The 25,632-nt window shown below is 35.0% G+C and overlaps 1 protein-coding gene across 5 annotated transcripts in view; it reads right to left on the bottom strand.

Moving 5' to 3' along the window:
• Positions 1 to 25,632, bottom strand: part of LOC150091569 (uncharacterized) — a 322,811-nt gene that overhangs the window by 6,143 nt on the left and 291,036 nt on the right. For all 5 annotated transcript variants that reach the window (XM_090376203.1, XM_090376217.1, XM_090376221.1 and 2 more), the window contains 4 exons: positions 23,751 to 23,933; positions 19,527 to 19,739; positions 7,306 to 7,425; positions 1,411 to 1,551 (listed from right to left, as the gene is read on the bottom strand). In XM_090376203.1, the coding sequence (XP_090232329.1) occupies positions 1,411 to 1,551; positions 7,306 to 7,425; positions 19,527 to 19,739; positions 23,751 to 23,933 (657 nt within the window). The remainder of the gene's footprint in view (positions 1 to 1,410; positions 1,552 to 7,305; positions 7,426 to 19,526; positions 19,740 to 23,750; positions 23,934 to 25,632) is intronic.

Raw genomic sequence — 25,632 nt, 5'->3', positions numbered from 1 at the left:
CTATCCTACAACCGTCTTATCTTAATCTGAATTTATGCCCTCTCAGGTGATTATTAACCATTCAAGGCTTTATACACCTCAATCAGATCACCTCGCAGGTGCCTAGTCTCCAGACACTGTAATTTGCAAAATTTAAGCCTTTCTTCGTAAGAGCAACCCTTTGTTTCCATTCACTGGAGGTGGTAGATGACTTTCATCAAACGGTGAAATACCACCACTTTGCTTATTGGAGGCTTGAAGTGGTGAAACCCATGTTTACTCTCTAGAGGAAAGTTTCCCGCACCCTCCCCTCCCACCATGCTTCTCCTTCAACCCATGCATGGTACTAAGTACTATAGGTTTTGATACCTTTCGTGTTTGGGGTTTTCATAAAAAAAAATAATAATTTTTTGTCCTCTGTACTCGTTCCAACAGATCTACATCCTTCGTAAAATGAGGCCTCCAGACCTGTATCCAGTACTCAAAGTGTTGCCTGACCATTGCCTTATACAAGGGGATAATCACCTCCTTATCCCTGCTAGAAAAATTTCTGCATATCATTGACAAGACACTATGAGCTACTCTTGCAGACTGTCTGCACTGCTCAGAAAAATTCATATCTGCCTGCAAAATTACCTCCAGGTCCTTTTCGTTCTCTACCACTGTCAGTGTAGTACCACACAGTTGCTACGTTACTCTGGGGTTACTGCTTCCCATATGCGGTACTTTACATTTGTCAATGTTAAACTTCATTTGCCACCTCTCAGCCCATCCGCTCAACTTTTCTCCTTTATGACTAAAAGCTTTATCGCTTTTATTTTTCCTCCAGTCTCACTCAAAGAAACTGACACATTTAATACTTAACTGTATGAAACAAAACTATTATTACAAGGGGTAAAATGTTAAAATTACATTTTTTCTCCTAGCGTCACCTCTTTAATTCAACCAATGGACTAGGGGATAATTGAAAACATTTAGATAGTTTTAACTTGACCTTGAGTCAAGTTAAAACTATCTAAATGAATGTTATTAATTTTATTGTTGTTAAATTGTTAATTATAAATGCTTACAAACTGAAGTTGTTTGAGTGTTTCAGCTCTTCTTATTTATTCAAAGGAAATGCTTCCTTTGACATTTGAAAGTACATTTAGAATGTACTGTGGCTTGTTTCCATATTTTAAAATCCTATTTCATACTTCTTTCCTCATTGGAGCTCAATACAAATCCTGTAGCCAATTCAAAGAATGCTTGCTTTTATGAAGTGAAAATCACGCACGCAATTTTGGATAAAAACAGTGTGAATGTAGGATTAATGACACTGAGGAACAGAAAGGATTTTCTGTTTTCAAATAGTGATGAACATTTATAAGCTGTGGTGGGGAAGGGGATTGAAGAACAACAAAACAATAGCAGCATTATGTTGCAACTTACTTCTCCTACAGATGTAGCTAATAAGTTGACTATTTTTTCATGAGGAACTGCAACTACACTCTGGCCATTAATCTCAATTATCCTATGTCCAACACGAACTCCTCCTCGTTCTGCAATTCCACCACGAAGTAAACTACAGATCTATATTCAAAATAAAAGTAGCAAGAGACAGTTTTATTTAAAATAAGAAAGAGAACTTTTATAAAAAAAAACAGTAAAAACGAATTATATTTATTCATTTAATAAAATGATTTATCAGACTGAAAAACATATTTATCGTAATTTTACAAGAAAATAATACATATCAGTTTAAGTCTGCCTGCCTGTATTATTAGGTAGCAAAGGAGATGCTACCATGACTATGATGAAATGTGTATAATCAGTTTAGTGCAGGAAAAAATCACTTTGCCCATTTACAAGGATGAAACTATACAATCACTAACTGACACAAACTAACTGTACTATTATATGTGAGAAAACCCTAAAAGGTCCTTGAATTTATAAACTGAACTGAAGATATTTCTATATATTATGCACACAGCTATCTGCACTACAAAGGCACTATATTATAAGTTCACTGAGGAGACAGAAATCATGGAGTACCTACCGAGCAACGGGTAGGCCCGCCTTTCGCCCGGATAAGGGCAGTCACACGGCAAGGCATTGAGTCCACTAATTCACAAAAGTGCTCCACAGGAATTTCCTTCCATGCTTGCTCCACCGCTGTCCATAATTCTGTCGCATTCCTGGACGGAGAATCCAACGCTTGAACAGACCTTTCCACAACATCCCAAAGATGCTCCACAGGGTTCATGTCCAGTGAATGGCGAGACCATTCCATGTTGATAAAATCTGCAGAATGCTTTTCGAACCATGTTCTAGCCACCACGGCTCTGTGGGGAGGTGCATTGTCTTGCTAGAGTCCATCCTGTGGGTACACGATGATCATGAAGGGTTGTTGTTGTTATTTGGTTTTTAGGAGCATTGGCAACTAAGGCCATATTGCTCCGGGATATGCGGTGGTCATTTCCTGACCTTTCCGCATCCTCCGTATTTGGTGGTCATGGGCTCGAACCCCGGTCTGATCAAGAAGCGTGTGCTATGCGCTGCTGCTCTGCCCACCTGGCTACAGAGGCGCCGATCACGAAGGGATGCAGATGGTCTGCAAGGATGGACATGTAACCAGGACCATACAGAGATGCACCTAGCCATACCAGAGGCCCCAATATGTACCAGATGAACACATCCCAGACCATTACCATTCATCCACCTGCCCGAACAGTTCCTTGTTGACATGACGGGTGCATAGTTTCATGAAGTTTCTGCCCAAAATAACTGGAAACGGGACTCATTGGACCAGGAGATCGGTCTCCAATCAATCAAGGTCCAGTGTCGATGTTCTTTTGTTCAGTTGAGGCGTACAGTCCTGTTGTTAGCAATGGGACTCTGGTGGGTCGGCAGCATCTATAACCTATTGTAGCTAATGATCTCCCGATGGTCTTAGTGGAGATATTCCTGGCACCTCCGTCATTGAAGTCAGTGGTGATTTGTGGCACTGTCGCTCTCTGATTGGCTGAAACAACATGAGAGAGTGTCGATGGCCATGTTCATCCACCACCTTTCTCTGCCCACAGCATTGTTCATGATGAGATGTTATTCCTGATACACTCTTGATACTGGCGAATGGGGATAGTGCAATTTCTGTACCACCTCTGCAAAAGAGTGATCCATGTATCGGGCACCCACCATCATCCTTCTTTCAAAGTCTGTTAACTCATGATGTTTATCCATACTGACATTGAATTACCATCTACGTGAATGCAATGAACCTATATACCTGCCAAGCAGTGGGTTCATCCACTAGTGAGAGGGGTGACAGCGTCGAGTTGCCCAGGAACCAGGTATCCCATGAATTCTGTCCTTTCAGCATACATTACCATATATATGTATATATATACATAACTCCTTTTAATGATTATTTTAAATGGATCATCTAATATTATTAGAGCATTTTCCTTTTTCTGGTAATATAGCTCCCAACTATTACTTGGATAAGCAACAATAACTGAAGGTAATTTTCATATCAGATACTTTTTCTAACAATAACTACTCCAAAGAAAAGAAAATACTTAGCATATCTTATAATATTTACTAAAACTTGTCACTTTTATGCAGTAGTTTGTTTTCTTCTGTTTGTAAGAAGAACATCATAAAACTATTAGGGGAACCCTGTACTAAAATGTACTTTATGAAAGCAATTCATTAAGTACATTTTAATGGAAACTTAACATGACTTTACTGATGTGAGCATATGAAGATGTATTGGTTAATCAGCCTATGATATTAGCTAGCCAACAAATTATTTTAAATATAAAAAAAGATAATATTACAAAATAATAATCTTTGAAAAATAACTTTAATTCTCTGTTGGCAATGAGACAAATGAAGTTGCTCAATATTTATTAATTTTTCACTGTTTATAGTTAATTTCAACATGCAGATATGGAGAGCACGGCAGTCAAATGCTTGTTCAATGAGTGATTTCAACTCTATTGTTTTACTTAACTAACAGGAACAGTTGTTAGTTCTACAAATAAATGGCATTCTTGCAAATAATTCAGTTTTCACAAGCAAAGAAAAAAAAAAAAGTGCTGAATCCCTCTCCATAGTAGGAGGAACTTCAAGATACACATATATATTCTTTATTAGTCTGAAAAAAAAAATATATAAATAATAATAAATAATAAAAATAAATAAATAAATAAATAAACCGGACTGATACCAACACAACTCATATCAGCAAAGTTAACTAGTGTATCTGATTCTTCAAGAGAAAAGGACAAAACAAATGAATTTTTCTATATTTTCTTATAGATGAACTGAGTAGGGAGGTGGATTAATTACTGACAATGGCATCTTTAACATTGAATCAATGTAGCTAAAGGTTTAAAAAGATTATGCACACTCTACACTATGTTTGCGCTCTCTCTCTCTCTCTCTCTCTCTCTCTCTCTCTCTCTCACAATGATTGATAGAAGGTATCTAATCAAGATACCAAAAGTCAATACTTTGATTTTAATATATATTTTAAAATAATGCAACCTAAAATAATATACAGGAAACAGTGAAAGATGTGGGAAGTGTAACATGCATGGCCCCATGCTTGTAATGGCACTACACTTTGATTGACATTGCCTTTTGATTAAACATAATTTGTTTAAATTTATAACTGTATTTAATGTTCTTATATCTGCAATAATAATGTCATATATTTGAATTTTAGTTATTTATAAAAGATATCCTTTCAATATACCACCAACCATATTACCTATATTCTATAGTCAACCCAGAAGAAAGCAATTAACTCTTCTCTGTACAAATTTCTTTGTAAAAGGGCTTGAATACATGGTCTATTATTGTACAGAAGGCTTAAACAACAGAACATACGTTCTATTGTTTTACACCTTTCACTAGACTAATGAAATTACTTTTTTTTCACTAGACTTTTAATGAAATGCAGAATTAAGTGTAAATATTTTTAATAACATGAGTTAAAGGGCATCATAACATGCAAGAACAGTAGACTATTGAAATAACGAGACCGCAAATAATGGAAATTTCAAGTAACAGCACATTGAGATCAGATGTTTACATAAAGTGCCGGTGTCTTGCAGTGGTGAAAAAAGAAAATGGCAAGTCACGTGATTACTGTATTTGCTTATGTTTGCCATTCTGAAAGTGAATTCTGTCATGATATCATGGATTATACCACTGTTTAAAATTTATTTTAAATTAAAAACCCCTTGCTATGGATCCTAAAGTTAATAAACTTCATACAGAGAAGAAAAGATGCACAACATTAAAGCTTAGTGACAAACTTGATATAATCCAAACTATTACATTAAGTAACCTGGAAAGTTAATTCATATACCCATGTGTATTGTATGTTTCTCTGGTTGATTTGCCTGTTTTGCTGGACGAAAAACACCAGTTTCTTGGGGAAAAATCTTGCTATCTACGCCTGAGACAGACTAACCCAGCCAGGGAGTGAAAAAAAATCCATAAAAGTTCCTTGTGTCATTGACGGGATTCAAACCCGGGCCTTTTCCACCTGGTGTGGGGAAGAGAGTGATGATACCACTGTGCAACCCACACAGACTAAACTTGATATAATAAAGAAAATAGAACGGGGCATAAGCATGAGTGTATCAATGGCAGAATATAACATTGGATCATCAACATCCGTTTATATTTTTTTATGTGCAGTTAATAAAATTGCATTCTTAATCTCTCTATTTCTTATTATTAATCGTCATTATTTCTTCATATCCTCATTATTTCTTCATTAAATATACTAAAAAGAAAACTTTCTAGATAACGGAAAAATCAAAATAACAGCAACTTGAATCACTGAAGGTGCCATTATTCTGAAAGCCTACTGTATATAAACTTGAATGAAGATGCTGCTTTGTGAATACCAACTTGTTTATTAAAATAAAACAGAGATAAGCTTAACAGTATGAAACACAAATTACATTATGTAATAAAGCAGTTTATTTGGTGATTACTTAACAACAAGGGTGTGTAGCTGGCTTTTCTGGAGTGCACTAGCAGTTCAGTTTTATGAGTCCTCCTACAACATAAGTTTGCTTCACGTTCCCTCATTTAACAACTAAGGGAGCATCACATTACTAATATTTAAAAATTTAATGTAAACATTAAATTTTTAAGTTTAATGTAAACATTAAATTTTTAAGTACATTACAAATAAAAATGGACATGAAAAATATTCAACACACATGTCAGAAATTATGTGCTAATGAATCTGTATAATAACTTTGATGTTTAGGTTTTGCATGGTTCAATAAATGCTTGACACAACAATTATGCAGAGTAGATAATACTATACATTCAAGATGTATCTAAGTGATTATAATGATGTTTGAAAATTGTTGTGGATCTCGGCTGTCAAAGGAGATTCATAAGTCAAAGTATTATGCTTAATGTGCAATACTAGGTCCATACTTAAATTCATATCTGTTGAAATAAAGATAGAGAATTGGAATATGAAAAACATGCTTTAATTATCATAAACTCTAATATAACTGAACATGATATAAAAAATTTAAAAGTAGTCACTTTAATATGAAGCCAGCTATTGTTTAAGTAGTAATCCTACTCCCCTTCAACTATCCTTGTGAAAGACTTTGATTTCATTTGTCAGGTTATAAGATGCTTCAGTATGCCAAAAATGAAATGAAGATGGCAGGATCCAGAAACAGTTATATGAATAACTAAAGAAATCAAAATAATCTCAAGTATAAGTATACATGATTTTACAGTAGGATTCTTCAGTGGTTTACCATTTCTTTCATTTCTTGCTTGAATGAATCTGTAGACAGTTATTTTAGACTGTGCTCTACACCAATGTTTCCCAACCTTTTTAATTTTTTTTTCAGATATGGGCCACACTTTTATACTGTGGATTGAGTATGTTGAAAAGTTACAAAAATTCACTCATTCCATTTCTTTTTTTAATCTAAGTTTTTTATTATTATTATTATTATTTTTTTTTTTTTTTCAATTTTATATGACTATATTGGTTTTCAAATGCCAATATAAATTGTCTTCTGAAATTGTTTTTCAAATTCAATGGGCTTATCAATCAATCAATATATTGTTATAATAAGATTTAAAATATATTTCTTTTTCAAACTTATCTTGATTACCTTTTAGTAATTTTATGTCATTATATATATATATAAATTTAACAAATGTCATAAATTCTAAGCAAATTAACTTCCAGCACATGAGAATGGACTTAGCAAGCTTCAGCTCATTAGCAAATAAGCACTTATAACAAAATGCAATAAGAGCAAAACAAGAGGGCCATACCACACCATTCTGAACGCTGAAACCAAGTTGGTATTTTGTATCTGGCCTTTTGATCTTTACTTCCACCACAGGTGCACAAGGCACTACTGTTAACTTTACCACGGTCTGTGTCTTCGTGTTCTGAGGAAGAAGGGAAAAAAAAAAGACTTAAGTCTTTGTCACTGCTTTCACAGTTCAAAATAATATAAACATGAAATAAACTTACTAAATTTATTATTTTATTTATTACATATAGAGAATTTTTTTAAATTCATGGGCCATTTTATTTCTAACTAAAATATTAAAATAATCAGTAAGAACTACATTTATCATGCTAAAATATGTTCAAATTGCAGTGCAGTCTAAAATACTGATGCAAATAATAATTTTTATCAGAATGTTAGCAAAACCCTAGCAGCGGGTAAGAATATTCTAGACCTGATTATTATCCACAAATCGATTCATCCTTAGTTTGGAAAATGAAGAAAGAGGCAAAGTGGTTTCATTTCAGGAAAGAGGACTATGACAGTTAAAGATGTTACACGACTTCCATTAAATGGGCAAATATCAGAAGGAGAGTTAATACATTAAAATTATGAAATATCTTTAAAGCAAAAATCTTAATGGTATATATGAATGCATATATACCATTAAGAAAATACAGGAACTCCTCGACTTACGTAATACTCAACTTATGGAAATTCGACTTTACGTAAGCTTTTGCCGGACAGTGCAAACTTAAAAAAATCGTGGAAAAGTATTTTGCATTTCGCAGGAATAAATGGAGTTATTATGAAAATATCGTAATGTGAACCTAATAACATTTTTTTTTTTTTTTTGGTAATTCGTTCCAGACCTTGGAAGTTGAAAATTTCACTATATTACTAAGCTATTTATCTCTCTAAAAGGTCATATTTATGATGGAAATTGCACTACACTTTTATCATATGTTCCCGTTATAAAAATCAATTTTGAACGCCATTGTGATATTTTTCTAAAGCACATTTCTGGAGGTGGGTCATGACCAAAAAACAATAAAAACAATTTGCACTTTCCGGTTTATTGGGCTTTTCTGTTAGCGTAATCTATTATAAATGGGCAGTAAACTCAATCTTATTGCATTTGCGATAATCCCGATAACTGGAATTCTGTGGGTTTTTGCGTTACGCTATTATGGTGAAATAGCCCGTTGAATGAGTTCCCCTTCACTGAATGGGAACTCATTCAACGGGCTATTCAACACAGCAAATTTTTAATGTTGACGAGACTGCTCTGTATTGGAAAAAAATGCCGGATCGAACATACATTACCAAAGAGGAAACACAATGCCAGGTTTCAAGGTGTCAAAATATAGGGCCACGCTCTTGCTTGGGGCTAATGCAGCAGGAGATTACAGATTAAAACCACTGCTTGTGTACCATTCTGGAAATCCTCGTGCATTTAAGGGCATCAATAAAGCCACCCTACCCGTGCATTTCCAATCGAACTAGAGAGCATGGATAACAATATCTTTTTTTGAGGATTGGTTTAAATGCTGCTTCATTCCAGAGGTTGAAAAATATTGTAAAGACAACAACCTTCCTTTCAAGATTTTGCTTCTACTGGACATCCTACGCATCTAGATGATTTCAATTTGAACGTGAGAGTCATATTTCTACCGCCAAACATGACTTCACTCATCTGACGGGGTGCTATTTCGAATTTAAAAGCATACAATTTACGCACAACATTTGCTCAGGCATTTTCTGAAGTAGAATATGAGAAAAATTTTACGCTAAGTGACTTTTGGAAATCTTACAATATTTACCATGCCATTAAAACATTAATAAGGCCTGGGCGGAAATTACTAAAAGTTGTTTAAATGGTGCATGGAAGAAAATATGCCCATGGCACATAAAAGACTGATGGATTTGAAAAAGACGAATCGTATGAAGAGGTTACAGATAAGATTGTAAAGGTTGCAGAGCTACTTGAGTTGGAGGTTGATGCCAAAGACTTGGAAAAGTTAATAGAGGAAGAAGAGCAGGAATTATTTAACGAAGAACTTATTGATTTACAGGCAGCGATAGTGAAAGAAGAAAATGCTGACGAAACTCAAGATGAACCAAATGAGGAGTCGAGATGCTTCATCACCGGAGAGATGGCAATGGCATTTCATGAAATTGCATCGGCAATGGCGAGGTTTGAGAAGATGGATCCTGACAGCAAACGATTCTTAAAAGTTAACAGAGGGGTGAATGATATGCTTGCTTGCTACAAAGAAATCTACAATGAAAAGAAAAAAGCCACCGTCCACTAATCCATTAATATGTTCTTTCATAAGGTTGAGCGGCAGACAAATTCTAAATCTCCACACCCCTCAACTTCCGCAGTGGCGTATTTATTGGCTGAGGACGTCAATTCTGGCAACGATGATCGAGAGGTAAAACTTACTGACTTATGCCTATCTCCTCTCTTTTTTTGTAATTTTATAATTTTGAAAATTGCACGCTTTTGTAATTTTTCCTACACATGAGATAAAAAATCGAATAAATACAATAAATAATTCTATTCACATGTTCATCTAGCATTTCTTTTTTGATTCAATCAATTCAGCAAGCACAGCTGTGAGTGCTGCACAAGCATGGTGGAAATTCCAACTTATGTAGCGTTCCCTGGAATGCAACCTTTATGTAAGTCGGGGAGTTCCTGTACTGCACAGGAGATGCTGAAATGGATGAATAAAGAGCTGCTCTGTCAAACAGAGCAGAAAAAGATGGCTGGGGGCACTACAGAGCAATGCAGTCTATGATGACTACAAGCTGATCTCTAATAGTACAGTAGTACCACAGAAAAGTTTAAGCAAAGAATGGGGTTAGGCATAGCAAAGAACGGACAATGAGGTTTTTTTTAAATACAAAACAGTCTTCTTTGTAAAAGAAAAAATCAAATCAGATCTGACTTTTGCGTAACAGGTATGGAATGTCTTAGATAATCCATCTGATGTTACTGATGAAAGAGCAGATACTTCCCATCAATCTTTATGAAAGAAAGACCCTCCAAAGTGAGGAGAGGTTGTGCAAGCAAGGCCAAACAGTATTAAATTTTTAGCAATACTGATTACAGATTTTTTTTATTTAAAAAAAATATATTTTTTGAGCCTAAATTCAAATAAGACTTCTTGAGTTGATGGCATATATCTAGTAATTTTAAGGGAGGTAGCAAGAGCATGCACTGAACCATAAACATTAATTACAAGAACATCAATGAACTTGGGAGAAATTCTTGTGGACTGGAGGAAGTGCTAATGCATTACCAACACATAAAGGTGGTTCTAGAGTAAAGTGACTAATCACAGATGGATCAAATTATAGTAATGTTTAACTAACTGATTAGCTATTTTGACACATTTACTCATGATATATATGTAGGAAATAATTATTTGTTAAAATTTGGATTTTAGCAAATAATTTGACCTGGTCCCTCACAAAAGGTTACTATTATAAGCTGGAACAGGCTGGGATTACAGACAAGATTCTTAGACAGACTGCACAAATGAATAATGATTACTCTTCAGAGTAGTATAACATTAGAAGTGGGGTCCCCATGAGGATAGTTTTGGAACAAAAGTTACTTATGATGAGATCAGTGAAGAGACAGAGGGTGTGATGTCAAAATCTGCAAATGATATGAACATTTTGAGAGTGGTAAATGATCAGCAAATAGTGCTCTATCAGAATGGTCAGAAAAGTGGCTACTGTGTTTTAATGCAGAAAAATTCGAATTCGTACACTTGAGGAAATAGCAAACCCAAAATAAGTTATACTTGTTGGGCTGAATTAAATTTAAAAATGACTTATTCATGGAAATAGTTTTTGGATTTTTTAAATTCTGCGTACATTATACCAAAATATCATCTTTTCTTAATCATTTCCATATTTATATTTTAATGAGAAAATTATACATGTAAAAATGCTGTGTTTTTATACATTATTTAAAAAATATATATTAATTCTACTGAAGGTTAAAAAAACTTAAAAGGCATAAAATATAAACATGAAATTAATAGTCTTTTCCATTTTCCAGTACAGACAATGGTTAAGAGTGCAAAATTTCAAATCTGTGCATATATTTTTGCTTATACATTACGTATAGATGCAAAAATTCATAGCACCCTTTTTTTCGTAGAAAGTTTCATTTTGCTTAAAATGAAGGGGAAAAAACCCTTTACAGCCATAAAACATAAACATGAAAAAAAATAATAGGCACCTCAATTTTGAGATTACTAAAATCATTCAGTGTGTGCAAATTTGAATTTATGCACACTTACTTCTGTCTTGTATTATGCTTGCAAGCTTTTTTCCATTTGGCATTCTGGAAGATATTATCCATGATATATTTACAAAATAAATAAAAATAATTTTATGTAACAAATGATATATAATATTATTAGAATCTGATTTCTTTCATGAACTAAAGAGCTCTTAACCAAAATAATTACAAGAATAACTGTGGCAAAAAGAACAAACTGTTCTATAGTTCCCATGTGGTTATTACTCTGGTATAAAGACATAAAAATATAGTCCCCAAAGTGGGGAAATATTTTTATTTAAAAGTTCAGAAATATTAGAGAAGAGGGTGATTGGTGCATTTTAAGTTTAACATTGACAAATGTAAAGTACTACATATGGGAAACAGCAACCCCAGAGCAACGTATCAACTCTGTGGTACTACACTGACAGTGGTAGAGAATGAAAGGGACCTGGGATGGTTGTGCAGGCAGATATGAAGTTTTCTGAGTAGTGCAGATGGGCTGCAAGAGTAGCTCATGGTGTATTGTCAATGATATATAGGAATTTTTCTAACAGGATAAGGAGGTCATTATTCCATTGTATAAGGCAATGGTCAGACCACACCTAGAGTACTGTATACAGGTCTGGAGGCCTCATTTCAAGAAGGATGTAGAGATGCTGGAACAAGTACAGAGAAGGGCAACAAGATTAGTGAATGGAACAAAAGGGTGCTCTTACGAAGAAAGGCTTAAGTTTTGCAAATTACAGTGTCTGGAGACTAGGCACCGGCGAGGTGATCTGATAGAGGTGTATAAAGCCTTGAATGGTTTGAGCATGCTCAATGCTGATGGGATTCTTCCTCTTGCTCAGAATAATCACCTGAGAGGGCATAAATTCAAATTGAGAAAAGACGGATGTAGGATAGACGTGAGGAAATTTGCCTTTAGCCAGCGGGTGGTTGGTTGGTGGAATAGACTTCCATCCCTTGTCGTGGAAGTTGATAGCCTAAATAAGTTTAAGACTCAGCTGGACAGGTATTTCGAACGAACAGAGGGGTAAAGTGGAAGTGGTTATTTATTTATTTATTTATTTTTTTTTTTTGGCTGATGCTGCATAAGCTTGCTTTCTTGCATCAAATGCTTCTACTAATGCTAATGCTAATTTTCTTGAAAGAGAACAACACACTACTTTTTTCCTCAATTCATTAAGTTTTATTTGTTGTTACTTGTAGAAAATGGATTAAACTAAAAGCTAGAAAACAGAACAGCAATCATCTGTAACAAACAAAAAAATGGGAGCATCACCTGCATGGGATGTGCTATGAGAAAGCCTGAATTTAAAGAATTTTTTTTTTTTTTTTAATTTGTGAATTACTTGAATTTAAAAAAATCAAAATTGTATGAAAGAACCTACTGGTTCATTCATACTATTACACTGATTTTTTATTTTCAGTTTTGTTTTTTTTTAAACAAACTTTCACTTCAAAAACAACCTTAGTAAAACAAGGTTGTCATTTAGGAAAATAGAGAAGGTTTCATTCATTAATATTAAAATAATAATAATAAAAAAAAAAAAAAAAAAAACGCACACACATATATATATATATGCACAAAACCTTTTCTCGTGAGTCACCTGACACATGGCACAATTACTCATTGGTTGAAAAAAAGTAGCAGTAAGAAATTTCTCCACATAGTGTAGGACTCCACGGTGTCCCATCAATGATTTATCAAACATATGCTTGTTGTAGAGAGAGGGAGGTCATAATTAGTAAATAAATTTGAAGTGCTAGTTAAGACATCCAAGGCAGATATTGTTGGGATATCATAGATGTGATGCCACTGAGATATAAGGGATGGGGAACTGGAATTTGGGGAGTACAATGTGTACAGAAAGGAACGACAGGATAGGAAGGGAGGAGGGGTTATGCTGTTAGTTAAGAAACACATAAAATCTAAGGAAGTACATCCAGTTGACATAGATGAACAGTGCAATGGTGAGTCAGTTGGATGTGACATAAGCACTGGTGAGTCGGATGTGACATAAGCACTGGGAAAGTAAAAAATGAGGGTAGGAGTTTGTTATATGCTTAATGACTATGATTAGTACAATGAACAATTATACAGAGAAATAGTGGGCCAGTAATTAAGAGTATCATGTAATGGGGGATTTTAACTTCCCAGATATAGACTGGAAATTTTAGTTTGGTCACTTGCACACTGGCAAGGCTTTTGTGGATTTATTGGACGATTGTTTTCTACACAGCATGTTAGAGAAGCAACAAGAGGGAGAGTAACGCTCTTGATCTGATTATCAGCAGTGATTATTCATGCATTAAGATTTACAGATAAAAGAACCACCAAGTGGCAGTGATCTACCATCGGGGGTAAAGGGAAGGTATTTTGCTTTCGTAAAGGTGTCTTAGAGATTTTTTAAGTTCTATACAGCGGGACCAACTGATAATGTTACCAACGGCAAATTCTAAATGGGAAGTATTCAAGAAAGTAAATTTGGAAGCTACTAGGCTTTTTGTTCCTACTAAGAAATACTGTTCTAGGTTTAGTCCCAAACGAATGTCGGAGGAACTAATGAGACTTGTGGCAGAAAAGAAAAAAGCATGGGATGCATATAAATTGTCAGGTGACACAGAAGCCCATGATAGATACAAGCTAGTCCTGTAATCAAGGCACAAAGGAGGTTAGGCAGGCGAAGGCAGCTTACAAGAGATCTTTGGTAAAGGATGCGAAGAAAAACAGCAGAGATTTCTTTACTTATATAACCTCTAAAAGGAAGGGTATAACCTCTAAAAGAAAGGGGATGAATCAGATTGGTCCACTTGATATCAATGGTTTGACTGTAGATGATCATTCTCAGATAGCTACCAAACTAAATGAGTATTTTGCATCTACATTCACACATGAGCAGTTATTCAGAGAGGAGAGGGCCAGAGGTTTATCAAACTCTAACAGAGAGTTAAATGACTGTAATAATTGAGAGCAAAGTGGAGGAGAAATTGTGAAGTTAAACATAAGAAAGGCACCTGGGGTGGATGGGAAATATTCAGTTATATTAAAGGAGGTGGCAAAGGATGTAAGCAAACCCTTAGCCATAACTATGAGAGCATCCTTGGACTTGGGGGAGATCCCCACAGACTGAAGATGTGCAAATGTGTCCCCAATTCACAAAGGGGGATCAAAGGGTGATACGAATAATTACAGACCTGTTAGTTTGGCTTCTATTCCAGGAAAATAATGGAGTCACTGGTTAAAGAAGCATTGCAGGATCATCTAAACAGGACAGCAGTAATAATTCAGACACAGCATGGGTTTGTTAAGGGGAAGTCTTGTCTGACCAATTTGATTGGATACTGTGATGTGGTCACAAAGGAACTGGATGCAAAAAATAATTTTGATATCATATACTTGGATTTCAGGAAAGCTTTTGATACTTGCACATGGAAGACTACTGTACAAATTGTAGCTGTATGGCAGTAAGGGCCAGTTGCCACAATGAATAAAAGCATGGTTGAGTGGGAGAAGACAGAGTGGTAATCAATGGATACTGCTCTACATGGACTATTGTTATTAGCGGTGTCTCTCATGAGTTGTGCACGAAGTTGTGCTACCAATGTAACATGCATTGCAGTAAGTGTAAGTGTGTTTAGGGTCAAGCAGCACCAGGGGTTTCCCCCATCTCCGCATAGTTTACATTGTGGTGTGTTACAGTACGCAGTAAATGCCAGAGATTTAAAAGTGTGTGGGTCTTGGATCGTTTAGTGTCATGTACCGTTGTTCTTCTGGTCGTTTAGCCTGCTAAACCCCAATTGGGGCCTAACGTTGCCCCACTTACACCCCGTGGAGGCAGACCAGGAACCCAGTAGCTTATATGCACTCCAGCAGGTCTTGCCACCTAATTTCCTGAGATTTTGGTGGCTAGGACCTTAAAAAAAAAAAAAAAAAAACGGGGGCACTTAAGTTTAGAAAAGCCAGGAGAGGTTAATATGGTTCAGTTTTCAGTTTAGAAATCGTTAATTTTGATTAGTTATGTGGGGTTTACGCTGGCGTATTAGTCAGAGTAGGGGGAAGAGACTGAAGACTGGGGGAAAGACAGAAGTATGGGGTCGATAGGGAAGGCAACCCCAGATGGTCAAGTAAAGCATGCCCATGCCTCACCAGGCGAAATATATGGGGTGGTAGGGGAGGGAGGAAACAGGAAGACCATCTCCTCCTCCCCCCTGCCAGGGACAGGAAAAAGGTATCAGGCAAGGGAGCTGGTAGAGATTGCCATTTGGCTACATGGCAGTGAGGCTGCATCAGTCGTAGTGTAGTCATAGGTCTGGCAGTAGAGTCACTCATGGGATAGTGTCCCGTCCAAGTTGAATGTCTGTTTTTGGTTCTCTATCTTCATTCAGTATATTTGTCAGTTTCACTTAGATCTCATATTTGTTGGTACATAGGCAGGGTTTCTTGGTAGACAGCTAGTAGCTTCCACATAATTTTCATTCCGGGGTGTGTCCTAAAGGATGTTTTGATTTGTTATCTGGCTAGTCGTCTTTCACTCCTGGTGTATTGCATATAGTGTTCTCCTTCTTGAGAAGAGTTCTTGAGCAAAGTTGGTCAGGGCTCTGTATTCCAACTCTGAATCCAGTAGGTGAAACTCTTGCCCTCTGTGGAGGTATCTTATACTCGTGATTAGAATGCACCTGAGATCCTCGTATTGCGGACAGTCGTACATGAGGTGTTTCCCAGGTTTCGATCTCTCCACATGTACAGCATGGGTCCTCTACAAGGGCGAAGTCCATTAACTTTCCGTTAAAGGGGCCGTGTCCAGTTAGCAAGTATGTTGTCTGCAACCCTGGAAAGAACCAAGTAGGCAATTTTGGATAGATTTTTCAAGTTGCGGTAAGAACTTGTGGGTGATTGCTCCTTTGGTTGTTTCTGCCCACCTGTCCTGCCACACCTGCAGCAGGTGAGACTGAAGCCGGATCTTTTCTGCCTTATGGTTGTTTGTTGGGTCTATTGTAAATTCCAAGAAACTGGTGGTTATTCCCTTAGATAAGTAGTAGAGGAGTCCTGTTCTTGCAATTTCAAGATCAAGTGGAAGTACTGCTGCTATCACCTGAAGCGCTGGGTTACTCAACGTTCTGCAGGTGCGGGGTGGTAGTGAGGAGGATGATGCATTGAATTGCATCCAGGGTTCTCTTATTTACGACCAAGGCCGTTTTGTCATACCAGATTGCTGAAGGGTATGTAATTATTGGGAGGAAGGTTGTCTTGTAGTATAAGGCTAGGGTACACTTTTTGTGACCCCAGTCTCGCCTTGTGACCCTAGCTATCATGGCAGAGTAGTTTCTGATCTTTTGTCTTAGGAATTTGAGATGTGGCTGGAAAGATAAGTTATTGTCTAGTATGACACCCAGGTGTTTTAGTTGACTAGCAAACTTGATTGCAGTTTGGTTGACATTTTATTAGGTAAATAATACTGTTCATATCGCTGATATGATATTTTTGTGTGTCTTTGTATGAATTAAATAATGAGCCAAGTTTATTATAAGTTGAGAATGTGAGGGTGATGTCGGTACCTTTGGATATGCGGCGGAACTGATTGTAAAAATTACTATGGTAAGGTAGGATAATATGTAGATTGTTATTAGAGGTGTGTTTGGGTGGATTGTTAATATTATTTTGGACGATGAAAATGGTTTGTTGAATTAATTGAGTAGGGTACCTTCTAGATATGAATTTTGTTGTAAGATATTGAAGTTCATGATTGAGATTGTTTTGTGTAGAACTGTATTTTATAGCACTGTAAATCTGATTATAAAGAATGGCTTTTTTTTATGTTAAGGGGGTGGTGCGAATCAAAATGTAGGTACTTGCCAGTATAGGTATTTTTTCTAAAAATTCTTGTTCCTAGTTTGGTATCATTCCTATATATGGTGAGGTTCAGAAAATTAATTTGTCCGTTTTCTTCAAGTTCTAGGGTTTATTTTAATCTATTGTGTACTGAATTAAATTTAATGAAAAGATCGTCTATTGTGGATTTTGGTCCTATTAAAAGAATATCATCTGCATATCTTATAAATAATTTTATATCTGGGGGGTATGGTTGTAGCTGCAATGCATGTTACATTGGTAGCACAACTTCAAAATATGGTTCTATTAAAACATCAAACACACGCGTGCGTAATACCACTACAATAGTTTTAAGACAGGCCAAACCAACACAGAACTAGCATCACATGTTCAATCTCACAAACACACCCCCTTAGTAGACTCAGCCATTCCCATTATCAAATTAAAATCCAGTTTTAAAATCTTCCAATATGAAGCCCTAGTCATAGAATGGTTCCACCGCCATTCCAATCTCTAAGTATTAAATACCAAACTACCTTACAACATTGCACCGTCTTGGAATCTCATGCACCTGAGATTTCCACATGTAACCAGGAGCATTATGGGAACTTATCTTTCTTAAATACACGCGTTCACTCTCAACCCATCATTGCCAACTGTTTGTTTGTTTGTTATTTTGTTTTTAGGAGCATTAGCAACTAAGGCCATATTGCTCCGAGAATATGCGGTGGTCATTCCCTGACCTTTCCACATCCTCCGTATTTGGTGGTAACGGGCTCGAACCCCGGTCTAATCAAGAAGCGTATGCTATGCACTGCTGCTCCTGCCCACCTGGCTACGGAGGCCCCCATTGCCAACTGAAGACATGGATAACGAAAGCCACTTGTTATGGCTATTGGCCTCCAGTATTAACCATTCATTTTCAACTTTAATATTGACAACCAAGAACAAAGACGTGCACTTCTACTTCCTTGCGCATATTTTACCCTCTGTTTTTAAACCCCAACTTACCTACTTCTAATTTAAATTAAAATTATCATCCGCCCTATTCAAACATCAATTGCAGATTATAAAAAAAGGTGAGTACCATAATAATTCATGAATTTGAACAAATGAAAAAAACAAAACAAAAAAACTTACATTTTAAAATTGGGCCATTATAAGCTATTATAAGTACAATGGCAACAAATGAACTAATAATGTAATGGATAAAAGATTTTCATTTATGCGTGTTTTTTATTACTTCTGTTACATGTGATCAAGTCCAGACAAAGGACTACTTGATTCTTTAATTAATCCTTAATTCTTTTGACAGGTAAGTTGAATGAAGATATGTAAATGACAGATATAAATAAAGAAAACATATCACCAGAATCCAGTATACCTCTGAGTAAAATGAAATGACCACTGTGCATATGTGTTGTGGAAGTACAATAAATGTGTAATTATAGTACCAACTCTTATCATTTATAACATGCAGTCTCTAATATTGTTAAACAGAATCTACCCTTCAAAAACACTTATTACCAAATTAAATCATCATTCACTACAAGGCCTAAAATCCCTACAATCTGGGGTAAGCCTTTATTAACGAATTATTGATCAATTAAATTTTCACTTGATCAATCAAGTAAACATTACTGTTTAATATGAACGGTTAATTTACACACACACACACAAATTAACCATTAAAATAGTAAAGGCTCAGGTTTCTATCAAGGCAATTCTACACCCAAAATACTTTCTATCAAGAGGGTTTATATAGTAATGCATTCTAGAAAAATATACTGCTGATGTTTATTTTCTTTTTTATTGTTAATCGATAAGAGAAAACAAACAATTCTTTAATTTGATAATAAAATGTTTCTGAATTGGCTTTATTGAAAGATATTTGAGAATGTACACTGACAAATATTAGAAGTTAATAAGTTTAATAATCTTTTTTAAAAAAATATAAAGCATGCCATTTTAACAGCTTTACATGGTATGCGCACACACACACACACACACACACACACACACACACACACACACACACACACACACACACACACACACACACACACACACACACACACACACACACACACAGAGAGAGAGAGATATATGTACTCACTTTGATATAATTCTGACAAGTGGACAATGGCAAACCAACAAGGCTTATTCCATTAATTGCAATAATTTGATCGCCAATATTTAACTGGCCACACCTTGCTGCAGGACCATTTTGTGCCATGTTGGCAATAACTACAGTTGGTAGCATGGATCCCCAGCCAGATTCTACAATCACCATTCCAAGAATTTCACCTTTTTGTTTTGGTACAACAACCTATTACAGAAGATTTAAACAAAAAAAAAAAAAAAAAAAAATCACAAGTAAGACCAATCCAAATATTTATTTTAATAAAATAAGATACACATTTTAAAATTATCCTCAGAAATAATTATCACTGAAGAAATATTTATGATAAACGTTCAAATATATCTTACTTATATTCATATAAATCCATTACAAGTCTTACAGATGGAAACTTTTTTTTTTTTTCGTCTGTTTCTCACATCAGCATATGAAACAGTACACAATAACACTAAAAAACAAAATTTAACCTTTTTATTTTTATGATACAAGACTGTAAATGAGCAAGTACACGCACAATAAAATAAATGAGTTCTCATTCAATTGTATTAATTACTCTTCACTGTTTTATAAAAATCAGTCATAACATATTGATACTGTTGTCACTAGCCTATTTAACAGCACAATTTAAAATTCATGCTTGAAGTCCTCACATGCATCTGAAGGTGACATTAAAATTAAAGTATTTCCAGCAACTCTTGCACACAAATTACATGATTTAATTTTAAATTAAATAGGGTAATTTATGTGTAAACAAAACAAAAAAAAAACAGGCATTCTTGCCTTTCTCTCCTGTAAACCTTTACATAAAGGATCAGAAATTAAAATATTAAAAAACATTAAGTTTTAAGAAAAGCTTCTAGTTTTAATTTAAAAGTACCTTTGTATGATAGTCATATTAAAGACAAATATTCTGTTATAAAGATATAACTGAAATCTTTATCTCAAAATTAATTTTGTACCTTACAAAGGATGAGATAATTAAGCAATATATAATACACTCATTACTTGCATGCTACAGAGCATGACAAGAAAGAGTTAACTTTAGTGTAATTTAAGAATGACTATGACTACATTGAGGGTATTCAATTGTTGAGAATAAATGTCACATGCCATTTTATGGAAGGCAGTTATACATTAATATAGAGAACTGTCTCTATCTTAACAAGTAAAAGGATTGTTAAATGTTATTAACTTAGATTTGGATTACATTAAAAAATTTAGAATTCATAAATTAATTATATTAATAATCACTTCATAATTAAAAAACCATTAATACAAATATGGTAAAGTAACTTGTAACAGCTACACACCTTGCCCCAACACTACAGACTGTCAAGTAATAAATCCAAACAAGCCTTATGGCAGTACAACTATTGAACGAGTACAGCTGTCAGCCTTATGGGACTCTTAGAAACCATACCCTGCCTTTTTAGAGCAACTTACCTATGCTCAACATGAGTCAGACTGAGAGTGCATGCTAGCTAATCCAACAAATACACATTAAATGTATCAACATATGACTTCGCAAGTTCCAAATTGTTAACTACCAAACAGTCACTACATTGAATACATGATGACTATTTACTTATTTAGAAACATTCTATCAAGACAACTACTATCTCCTAAAATGTCTCTTCCATAAGGCTTCTTAATAGTTTCATATCAAGGAGGCCAGCCAGATCAATATATGCATCCATATCTATATGAAGCATTATTTTCTCTGTGCAATATAAATGGTGCTGGTATAGTCTTTCTTAAATATCAAAAAAAAAATGATAAATAATCAAAGACTGACAGTTTGTCAGATGGATCTCAAAGAACCAAACAGACATCAGACCATGGAGAGTTGATTCTTTGGAGCCTGCATTATAGTGTTAGGTTTTTGGGCAGCACAAATTCAAATGGGATGAATTCAAGCTGTTTTTCATCAGCTCCATGAGGTGTTCAACAAAAGATTTTTGTTGACAAACAACAGCTGAAGTGAATAGACATCTTCAAAATAGAGTTACGTGGAACAGCTTCCAGGTGCAGAAAATATTAGTAGTCAACAGTGGTATAGCTATTACACAGGATATCTAAGCAACATGCACAGAATGAGGAAGGGGAAAGTAAATTTTTTTCAGGATAAGGGTAAAACTATAGGAATCTAGAGGGGAATATTTCACTGCAGTAGCTGAAATCAAATAAAATTCATATGATATACTGCATTTGATTTTTAACATGGGGATTTTTCTGCTCCCCATGAAGACTGAGGCCAATTACTCAACCTGATGGCTTGAGCTTTTGTTTAATTTGGAAACAAACACAATTATCCATGGTTATGCCAAATTCTTTTTAAACAAAAATTTACAAAGTATATAGCATTTCCTGAAAAGGTGGATCGGATCCACTACACATTCTCAGAACAGTTGTTTCAATGCACAGTAGCTCTCGCTGGCTAGTCTCTACTAGCAAACATATTATACTATACTGTAGACAACATAATCGTCAATATGGCATAAAAGTGGAAAAAAACTAGAGAAAGCAGCAAATATTATCCAATAGATGCTAATGTCAATAAAGCTATATATGCTGGCCAGGAGCTTCTGACCAGCATATATTAGCAATAATGATAATAATGAAGACATTTATACCTGTTCCTCCCCACAGCTTTAAGAGATGAATCCAGCGAGAAACCATTTCAGAAGAAGATCTCTTTATTGAATACACAAGGTTCACACGATATACAACGCCCTTCACGGCTACAAGCCAGGGGTTGATTTAATTCACCTACTACATACACAAAGGGGTAGTACATCTTCCAAAGGTATCTCTCTCTGACCACCTAGCAATGTTCCCATATCAACCGGCTTAAAATAAATGAACCTATGTACATACACATACAAACTTGAAAACTGAAAGTGTGATAGACAATTACTGATGTAACAGTCATATGCCATCCAAAGTACACAAAAAAGTTTTATCCACCATTTTTGTTTGTTCTTTTTAAGTTTCACACACAGCCTCTTCTGACCTCGGGCCATATCAACAATAAATGGAATCTCTATGATTCGTGTGAGTATTTATTTCAGATTGATTTTTCTAATTTGTGCATATCAACAATAAATGGAATCTCTATGATTCGTGTGAGTATTTATTTCAGATTGATTTTTCTAATTTGTGCATATTTTTAGCTTGTGTGAAGTGCAGACAACTACCGAGGCTGGAACCATCCATCAATGTGTTTTTTCTATAGCATACTGTTTGTAATAGTAAGCAGTGTGGTGAGGTTACCTTTTAATACTGGTGTTCTATATGTTACTAACATGTCATCAAAGTTTCTTGAGACGACTGACTAACTGTTCGTCGCAAGAAACTTTGATAATATAATGCAACCTGATGCACAAGGTCTGTTTTCTAATACTAACATGTCATTTGTGATGCATATTAAAATATGTAAAATATATTTACTGATTTTAATAAACATATTTTACCTGAATTTTTCTTTATGCTACTCTAAGATAAATTTTTTAAAAATTTTAAACAGTATATCAAGTTGAGAACTAAGAATGAATTATAAACATATTAAATTAAAATTATATTTAAAACAGTGCATGACAAAACAAAATTTAATGTTTGCAAATGAAAGCATGAAATCATGGAGAAAGTGTATAAACCATAAATATTCCTTCATTATAAATAAGAAATCTAATAACAAATATTTTAAAATTCCATTTATACTTCAAAATACAAACAGTAATCTCATTTGAATAACTAAATGCTCTGCGAGTGAATGAAAAAGTACTTGAAGCAGAGAATGTTCCTTTTGTCACTGACCTCTTTCCCCACTCCCAATTTGAAACGATGCACTGCATAGCAGACAACAAATGGATAAAAATGTTTCTCATTTAGCAATAGAATTTACCTGCAGTGCTTCTTTGGTATTTTACCACTTGGTTATACTTTTTAAAATGCATTGTGCATACTTTAGAGATGGTGACTTGACTCTTACACATTCTTTGCACCTGCTGAAGATGTCCCCAGAAATGCTTATGCTACTCTTACATGATTCATATCGAGAAATATATATGAAGTCTCAAACATGTAATTTATGTCTTCAAGAGGCACAACAAATGCTCAAAAACCAGAATTCACCACTTTTGACATGGAAATACAATAAAGTTTTTTTTTTTTTTTTTAGGAAAAAATATTTAAACTAACCTCTTTTTGTTTTTCTTTTTTGGCAAACATTTCTAATTCATTTCCAAATATCTCTTGAGAATTTAACACCTCTTGATAATCCATTTCCTTTACAAAACTACTGTCTTCAATACCATTAGCCTTCAGGAATTCCATATAAGCCACTTGAAATGCTTGCCCAATGGACTGTGCTATGAACTGAGCCTAAGAGAGGAATTAACTAAAGCATTAACACCACTGAATATTTGAAGTTGCATTTTATCATTACTAGTGCAAAAGCTACCTAAATGCATATACAGTATATAAATAATTAACTGATTAATTAAAATGATGAAATAAACTGATTCAATTAACATATGGTTCCTAACAGATACAAAGCACAATTTATATTTCAGTAATAGAAACGCACAACTTTCAAGAGGAGTCTTCAAGAATTTAGTATGTGCACAAAACATTTAGTGCACAGCACTCCAAAAACCACTGTGCAGCTGCACAGCTTAGAGGAAACTCTGGTTGTAATAGAGGTGGAAGTGTGGATAGACATAAGTTGTGACCAAGGCTTTGGCTAGAGACTAGAAAGTTCAACTATTTGGAGCAGCGAGTTTCCTAAATTTGCCTGCTCAAAGACAAGTTTAGATTGATTGATTGTTTGCTATTTAATGGTTTACTGGTACATCAACATCTGTGGCTATAGTGTGCCATATACATGGTGTGAGGTTAGCACTTATTAGAAATGTGGTAAAAATGTGTGATGCATTCTAAATACTATTAATAAATGGTAGTATGGTACTCCAATTCATTTCAGACATGCGAAATCTTTTTCAGCTTCAGCTTGGTTATCCAGAAGTGATGAGATCATGGGAAAATCCTATGATATAGATTGGGAGAATTCTGCTTTGCCTGCATGTTCATAGGCTGGACAGTCACTAAAATGTGATGGAAAGTAAGTACTATGTTACATTCATGACACAGAGGAGGTTCTTTGGCTCTGAGCAGATATGAATGAGTGACATACATATTCCCTATTCATAGCTGAGCCAGCATGACTTCTTGCTGGTTGGCTCAAAAGCATGAGAGCCACAGTTGGATAACTTGGTTATACATAATGTAGTCTGTTATTAATTTAATCTTTCCAGATTATTGCCACTGACATTTTCAGTTGTTTTGGAATACCACTTAAATAAGTCTTCATGTGGGCTCTCTCTCTCTATTTGATTTCGTAGTGTGGGAGATCACTTGAAAGCATTATCAGCTATTTCACTGCCAAAGACCCCAATATGACCCAGTATCCAGCAGAAAAATCTTCCCCCTCACCCCTGTTTGGTAAGGAGAGATATGGATTCTAAGATTTTGCTTGACAACAGGGTAAGGGTTCCTTAGTACATTCAATGAACTTAGAGAATTGGTGTATATTATTCATTTCACTATATTTGTTAATTTTATATGCTATTTACAGCTATTTGACTTGCAGCTAATTCTGCAATATATATACACTACATTTCACTCCAACTCCTCTGTATATAGTGGGATGAAGTCTGAATACTACTCATTGATGGTAGCATGAACTATACAATATTCTTTTGGGAAGAAGATTTTTTTCAGTCCAATTTTGTAGTTTACAATTGCATTCTAGTGGAGTCAAGTTCCATGGTGGAGAAAGAGGCTTTTGTATGGTCGCAATGTTGTCAAAGTGTCAAATTTAGGCTTACTTAATAATTGTTGGATCTGTATTTTTAAAGGTCTACTTTAAGAAAATTACAATATGTGGATATCCTTAAATGCAATACAAATAATATCAGTCAGTTGGGATGTTCAGGTAGAGATCATATTTTCAACACATATGGCAACATTAGTTGTTGCCTTCTGAGTGAAAGGAGGTCCATGTGCTTCAGTACATAGGCTA

The sequence above is a fragment of the Mastigoproctus giganteus genome, chromosome 1 (genome assembly GCF_048544385.1).
Source record: "Mastigoproctus giganteus isolate SK-2022 chromosome 1, ASM4854438v1, whole genome shotgun sequence".
NCBI lineage: Eukaryota > Metazoa > Arthropoda > Arachnida > Uropygi > Thelyphonidae > Mastigoproctus > Mastigoproctus giganteus.
This window is presented reverse-complemented; position numbering and strand designations above follow the sequence as displayed.